The sequence below is a fragment of the Ctenopharyngodon idella genome, chromosome 7 (assembly GCF_019924925.1).
Source record: "Ctenopharyngodon idella isolate HZGC_01 chromosome 7, HZGC01, whole genome shotgun sequence".
NCBI classification, from domain to species: domain Eukaryota; kingdom Metazoa; phylum Chordata; class Actinopteri; order Cypriniformes; family Xenocyprididae; genus Ctenopharyngodon; species Ctenopharyngodon idella.
The window spans coordinates 34,712,413-34,720,399 of record NC_067226.1 but is presented as its reverse complement, the minus strand read 5'-3'; the positions used below and the strand labels follow the sequence as shown (position 1 = coordinate 34,720,399).

General features: G+C 36.3%; 1 protein-coding gene across 1 annotated transcript; it reads right to left on the bottom strand.

Moving 5' to 3' along the window:
* Positions 1-879: 879 nt before the first annotated feature.
* On the bottom strand, positions 880-7,967 carry LOC127516160 (uncharacterized). Its single transcript, XM_051900530.1, has 3 exons — positions 7,789-7,967; positions 6,882-6,930; positions 880-3,805 (listed from the first exon to the last, which is right to left on the bottom strand). Exons 2-3 carry the CDS (start codon positions 6,890-6,892, stop codon positions 2,206-2,208), a joined length of 1,611 nt encoding a protein of 536 aa, XP_051756490.1. The 5' UTR covers positions 6,893-6,930; positions 7,789-7,967; the 3' UTR covers positions 880-2,205.
* Positions 7,968-7,987: the final 20 nt, after the last annotated feature.

Genomic DNA, 7,987 nt, shown 5'->3' with positions numbered 1-7,987 from the left:
CAGCTGCTCAGTGTACCCAAACACACAAATAAATTTGAGGAAATTACTAGCAGTATGGGCACCATTTTCTCTAGTACATTAGAAACTGTTGCACCCATCAGATTAAAAAAGGTTAGAGAGAAAAATACTGCACCATGGTACAACAGTATTACTCACGCTATCAAGAGAGAAACTCGTGATCTAGAGTGCAAGTGGAGACAAACTTATTTAGAGTTCTTTAGAATTGCGTGGAAAGACAGCACTTCCCGTTATAGAAAGACTCTAAAAGCAGCCAGAACATCACCTGAAAAAATATTCCATTACAGTTTAGTAGTAATGTCTTTAAAAATATAAAAGGGTCAAGAGCCCAACTAAAGCAATCACTGTTTAGTTTTTGATTTATTTTATTTAAGAAGAGTTTGTACAAAGAGACAGACCAATAACTGACATAAAAGCAAAAGAGATAACGGGAATTTGATGGACATAAAATAGAGAAGAGCTCAACCAGAATTAACACAATGGTGAACAAATCACTGTTTGTCATTTTTTTCTCTTACGTAAACTATCATACATTACCCAAAATGTAATGATACTCATTTATTGTTACAGAAAATGAACTAACAGACTGGAGATGTTTGCCAAGAGTGCCTTGTTTTAAATATACGCTAAAATCAGACATGAAAATTAACTTGACATTAATTATTTTCAGATCTACAGAAAGTCACCTGCATTAACTTCACATTTTAAGCAGTCTTCATTTCATCTTCTCTGCCCCACAAAGGCGAACCTGGGGACCCCAGGCAAAATTAATCATTGAGGCCCTTCTAAAAGATTTTTTGTTAATATAGCTTTATTACCTAGAGATACTATTCAACATACAAAAAGTAGGCAAAACACATCTAACGGAACATAAATTGTTTATTTTTTGACAACATTAAAGGGTTTATGTTTTAATTAATAAAATGCCAATCTTCATCTTTATAACAGAAGATACAATACAATACAATCTTCAAAATACAGTAGGCTACAATCTATTTATAACGGATTCTCAGTTTAAAAACAGTGATTTATGTGGTGTTGCATAAACAAATAAAGCTCCTACATATAGAAATGTATGGTTAGCATCTTAATTTAATCTTTATTTTATTAGTTTACCATAATTAATTTATTGTAGAAGAGCTATAAACAACTAATTACTAATTAAATAATGTCAGTTAAGTAAATGTATTGGTTAGGGCTGCCCCCGACTAAAGATTTTTCTAGTCGACTAGTAGTCATTCATTTAAGCAACTAATTACACATTTATATTAATTTCATTTGGCTGCATGGAGGAATATAGCCTATTCTGCACTCAAGCGTATGCATAAAGCTGCAAAGCACCAGCAAAAGTAATGATCATAAATGTGTTGGAAAAAATAACAAGGAGACATTTTAATAATTTATCAATAAACTAATGTTTTTTGAGTCAATGTCAGCTGCAAAGATGGAGATGGCGATGCTGACTCGTCATCTCCGCAGTATAGTGAATGCGCCTTTCATATGGATTACATAATCAGAGAGTATTTCTTTTCAAATCAAATTGTTTTGTTTAAAAGTAGAAATTCCAAGCTTTCTATAGATACATTTCATATGTCTGTGAGGCAAGTAGCCTATATGCTGAGTTTCGTTAATTTCTTCAGTTCATGGAGACAGAGACAACAGAAAGCGCACCCTGTTTTCTTTGTCATTATTGTGAGTTAACACAAATAAAAGTAGACCCTTAACAGTTTTAAATGATGTATCACTCTTATCCGTATGACCATAAATGACAGAGTATTTTAAGTTCTTTCCGCTGTTATCAGGAAAAAAAAATGCAAGTGGTCGTGCCAGCGTCTCCGTTTTATGCAGTAAGCACGCTATACTTTCACACTCCACATGAACACTTGGATATGTATCTAATAATAGTGCACATTTATCCAGTGGCTATGCCAGATGGATGAATCCTCTTCATGTTTAACAGATGAAATCATGCATTTCCTACAGTACTGTGAGTAAGTGCTGTGCCAGTTTGAAAAAGGCGGCCAAGGCGAGGCAGCAAAAGCATAACTAGTGTAACGAGAGGGGGCCCACAAAGGGGGATGCAGAGACATTGCTGTGTATTTATATTAACATTTCTGATTGTTTAAATAATCAGCCCTCGGGGGTCCCCTCAAAATGCAGGGTCCCAGGCAATTGCCTGCCCTATTGCTACGCCTCTGATTGGTCACCAAAGAAAAGTTTTGCCAGACCAGCTTTCAGATAACTCAGAGCATCTTTATTGGCTTCCTCTGCTTCAGCATTTCTCCTCATTTCCTCCAGCTCTCGGACCCAGTCTTTTTTCCCAGCCTCCTTCACTCTGGGGATGAAGAAGTCCAGATGTTGAAGAGTAAATGCCGAGTCTGGCTTTAATGCGATCTGAGAAAGATGCTTTATGTTCTTGTAAGCATTGAACAGAAGAATTGACTTTTGGTCCTCAATCACCTGCAGATCTTTGTCAAGATCATCCATTATAACTGAAAACCTCTTGGTTTTTTCTTGAGCTTTTTCATATTCCTTTTTAAAATCATCAAATTCTAGCACAATGCTTGAATTTCTGATGATGTATTTCTTGTTTTCTTTGACGTGTTTGCTGTGGTGGCACTTCCCTGTACACACGGTGCAGTATCCGTCTTTCATGACTTCACATTTGCTGGGATGAGAAACCCACCAGCAGTCAAACTCATGGCAGTTTTCCTCACAGACGGTGCAGGTTGTCGCCTTCCTGTGCTTCCATGAAGTACTTTCAATGGGAACCTTTATTTTGACAGTCTTTTTGAATTTAATGTTGAAGTTTTTCTGTTCCTCGATCTTATCCTTGTTTTGTCTCATTGCCGCCTGAATCTGAATTTTTTCAGACTTCTTTGACTCTTTCTCTTGAACTCGCAGCTGTAAGTTGCAAATAAATGCTTCAAATTGAATGCGCTCTACCAGGACATCTGAAGTCAACTCTAAACTTCTTCTGTTCTTTAGAGTCAGAGACTGAAGGAAATGCTTCATGCTGTCCATGCTGTCTTCCCAGGCTTCTCTTTGAGCACGAAGGTAACGTCTTTCATCGTGACGGGCGTCAGCCTGCCGGTTGTTGAATAAGAAATAAACAGGTTGGTCACTTTGGTCTCGTCTGCAGGGGATTCTAGCTTTATTAATGGCGCTGATGACATTTTGGGGTGGCAGACCATCAGAGTGTGTGATTAAAAACACAATGTTGTTCACAATGTCTTTTCCAAATAAAGACAGAACTGAACTGATAATGTAATGCTGTCTGTCTGAGAGACGATTCTTAGACGCTTGAATCACAAAACACACTGCATCAACATCACGAACTCCATCATTGCTCTGAAACAGAGTGGATAAGTTTGAAGCAACTTCCAGATCTCTTTCCAGACCTCTAGTGTCTCCGTATCCTGGAGTATCAATGATGGTGAGAGATACAGGACTCTTTATAGGACAGACCTCATACATGGTGATTTCAGATGTTTGTGATTCTGATTGGTCTTTGGCTGCTTCTTCTGTGATTTCATACCATAGTTCTTCTTCAAACTTCACCTCCAGTAAGTAGTTGACCATGGTGTTGATGAGAGTCGTCTTGCCAGCGCCGGTCTCTCCCACCAGCAGAACAATTTTGTTTTGTTTACTGGTGTCTTTATTCCCATAAGTCCATTTTCTGACTTTTCCATGATCATCAAGTGTGTTTCTCTCTGTGTGTAGCCGGTATTGTTTTGGAGGACCTTGATGAATCAGAGTTGAGCTGTTTGTTGGAAGACTCGGATCTCTGTAAAGTAAAGATGGAGGCAAATGTTAGAAATTTTGTGTTGAAAGAATTCTGGAGTATTAAAAACAAACAAAATGCAGACAATTTGTGTTACATGAACATAGTAATAGTTGACAGTTGTAAGTACAGTTGACATTGAAAAGATTTTCATATTCACATTGAGGTCAGCAGTCTTCTCATGACATGTTGCCATGTTACTGTTAAATATACAGTAGATGGCTGGATGCCAGTGTTTTTGCATCAGTTAATTTGAAACAGTTTGGACCATTTATCATTAACATTATCATTAATTATCAAAAAAAAAAAAAGTGTTGGAAGAGAAAAAAAACAGCCAAATGACTTCCCCACCTACTGTCTAGAACAGGTACTGTTCAACAAAATATAAACCTCCTGGTAAAAATAGGGCTAATCATGGTGAGCTGAATGAACACAAAATGCAAATTTTCCTACTTATACTACGCCCTAAAAGTATGTACTGTTTTTGTGAAGAAAAAGTACATATGTTAGAGTGTGTTGCAGAAGAGAAGCTTGGGACAAACTACTTCGTCATCTATAACAGACAGCTCTGTCGCTTAGTTACGGGCATCCTGTCACCATTTAGACTGCCCTGTCAATCATCTTGTCACAGTTACAATAATCCACATTCAATTTCATTTAATTTCCTACCGTATCGGAGAGAAATGTAGCAGCACGCTAGTCATGTGTCTTTCATGCGGAGACTCTCCTCATGTGTTTGTGGGCAATATTAGCTGTTAGAGTGTGTATGGATCTGCACTTCGGATTCTAATCAAAAAAAGTAAACCATCTGGGTATCTTTGGAATACTCATTTCAACTTACTACGATTTGGGATGCACTAATTCTTATTTCGAATACTATTTAAGACAGATAGTATGCAAATTGGGATGCAACAAAAGTCTTTGTCCATTTTAGGGATTTCCTGGAACTTATTACTAGGGATGGGCAGATCGATATGAAGTATCGATATATCGATACTGACGTTGAGTATTGAAAGTATTGATACTCAAATTAAAATATCGATACTAAGGTGTGTTTTTTTTTTTTTTACCAGTTATTTTGTTTATTTATCAATAAATTTAATGCATACTAGATGCATTGAATTGTACAAATAACCTATGTTAGCGAATAATTTATAGAAGTGTTTTCCTGCTCATCTGAACACACAAATGCTGCAAGTCAGAACCAATCAATCACAGAGAGCGTTCGCTCACTGCCGACACTACAATACAATATAATATTATTATTATTAGTTATTTCACAATAAACCAAATGAAATAATAGCCTACATAGTTTGTGCAATTACATTTATTTAAATTGAACGTTAAAAGTTCATATTGATGTTCTGTCAGAATACAAACAACATGCAACAGCCTGTCACTGGCAGTCCCTTATGAAAATGAATCATTACTACAGTGACCACAGTTCAGCTAGGCATATAGTAGGCTTATTTGTAGATTTTCCAAGTAAACATTTTAACCATGTGTAAACAAAAATATAATCTAATAAACTGCAATTAAGGCATATTGAATGTTAAAATGCCTTTCAAATATAATGTTGAGTGGGTATCATTACCCATTTTACTCTTAGTAATTTAATAATTGAATAAATGTTAAAATCTATAAGTTCATATTAGAGGTATCGTATCAGTATCGATATCGGCGATATTGGCCTTGAAAGTATCGGTATTGTATCGAAAACAAAATAAGTGGTATAATAAGTGGCCCATCCCTACTTATTACTCACAAATCTCACTTGTAGACTTTCTGCAAGAGGGCGCCCTCCGGCGTTGAGTATGAATGAAACATAAATTACATGTGAGAGTTTAGCGCTCCATAATGCTCACATCACCCTATTTTAATATAAATAAAGAGAATTGTGTCAACAGGTTAATTTAACACTTCTCTTTTTAGGACTAGCAAAATAATGGCAACTTACTCTCTGTACAAATCTGAAAGGTAACAGAGGTTGAAGAGGGTGAACAGGGTGGTTGTTTTGCCCCATTTTGCGCTCACTGTTGATAGGTCCTGCAGACTGGGGTGATTAATGGGTCATTTTCGCTGAATTTATAACCCTTCCACACTGGCGAGCTCTAACTTTCTTGGAGTGCAGGTAGAATAGAGTCTCATCTGTCATTTCCAAAGACTTGCTTTTACGCGGCAGTAACAGCTGCACACTGTGACTGCTGGTGTTTTATGACAGATGGAAACAAGTTAAGGTGCAATACCGCCACCTACTGTACGTTGGGGATGTCAACCAGATACTGGCACTGGATCATTTACATGCCACATTATCGTTTGTACTACTATTCATTTGAAATATTATGGTTATTGACAATACTGGTATATTGTGACACCCCTAATTAACATAATGATATTTCTTTTTTTTTTTTTAAATATCACGGTTATCATCAATACCGGTATATCGCAACACCCTTAATTTTCACAAAACTTTCATGGCCCGCAGAATATTTTGTTGTATGAATATCTGAACATGCAATATGTTTTTTTTTTTTTTTTTTATATATATATTTGATTCTAGCTTCATCCATTTTTTTTTTTATTTTTTTTTATCAACACTTGTAAGTTTAATTTAAAAAAGCTACATTTTGAACAAAAAACGTGCTTTTGTCAAAGACTATGTCTAGATCGTATTCAGAATGATGATCAAAACATGGAGTAGATGGAGTAGATTGAGTCCATCAATGCCACGAAGGCTTCACAGTCCTATAGCTCGTCCTGGGTGGACTTTTCAGTAATTAACGTTAGGCAGTTTTGATTTATATGCTGTTTAATATTTGATGATCATTTTATTTTACATATGCATCTGCTTACATATGCTATTGCTTGTTTCTGCTTCTTCTTCGCCTGTGTTTCGATCTGGAGATTCTGTACTCTTTCAGAAGATGTGTAATAGCGTCCTCTACCATATAACAGCGAAAACATAGATAGCCAGAAAATTCCGTCAATGGCAGGGAAAGAGTTAATTACTTTCAAATTGATTTTTTTTTAAAGGTAAATAACTTGCAATCCCGTAGAAAGCATGTGAATTTCAACTCACCTGGAAGCCATGGTGATCGCTTGAACTAACACCACTGTCACTCTCCAATCTGTTACAACAAAACAATTCAAAGTTTCCTCAGAATATGATGGCTTATATATATTCACACACACATTTCTGTATACACACACATACTGAGCAAATGCAGAGAGCATGGAATAATATTATATAAAATGAACAGGAAAATTGCTTAGGCCAACATATTCGAAAATTCAACTAATCAATATCCATAAAATAAACACATTTTAGACCATCAGACATAAATATGTCTTAGATATACAATTTCAGTGGTTTTACCATGAATACAGACAAGTTACCATGATACCTCCATTACCAAAAGTAATTGCGTCTGCTTTAAAACACATGCTCATTTTGAGAGCTAACACGTAACACACACTTGTGACCATAACTTTATGGTACGTTAGAACAGCCTGAACTGCAACCGGTGACAAACAATACACAGTGAAATAATCAACTAACTACAACCAATTATCTAGCCCTCTAAACCTGAAATAAATAAATAAATAACCATGCCTTTAGCCTACTCAGTAGAGCTGCATTCTTTGCGGTGCAGGAAGTTCATAGATTAATATGTCGAATGTGCCAATAAAAGTGTGACTTTGCAAGACAGACTGTCCGTAACTAAAATGTTGCTATAGTAGCCTAATATTAATGCTAGAAAGCCTATGCACTTGGCACTTCAGATTTTTTTTTTAAATAGTCCATTTCATCATTAAAATCCATTCTCACATTCATCTTGACTGAGGGGCCAGGATAATCCAGGACAAATTTTCACTCAAAACAGTCTCATCAAATCCAATCTACTGTATGACTTCAAATGCCACACATATCAAGGGTAAATACACAGATTATTCACTGAGGTCTCCGAGTGAACGAGCTCCCTTACCTCCTAAGAGAAATGCTCCCGGGTCAGGATAGAGAATAATCCAGAAAAGCAGAGATATTTTCAGTCAGAGAGCCAAAGACGACTATTATGGGCCTACAGGTGTACGATTTTTTTTTTTTAGAAAGGCAAAATGGCATTAGAAGGTGTTCAACCAAACGTAAAAGCATAGTCATCCTTGATTTCATTTGATGAAAACAAC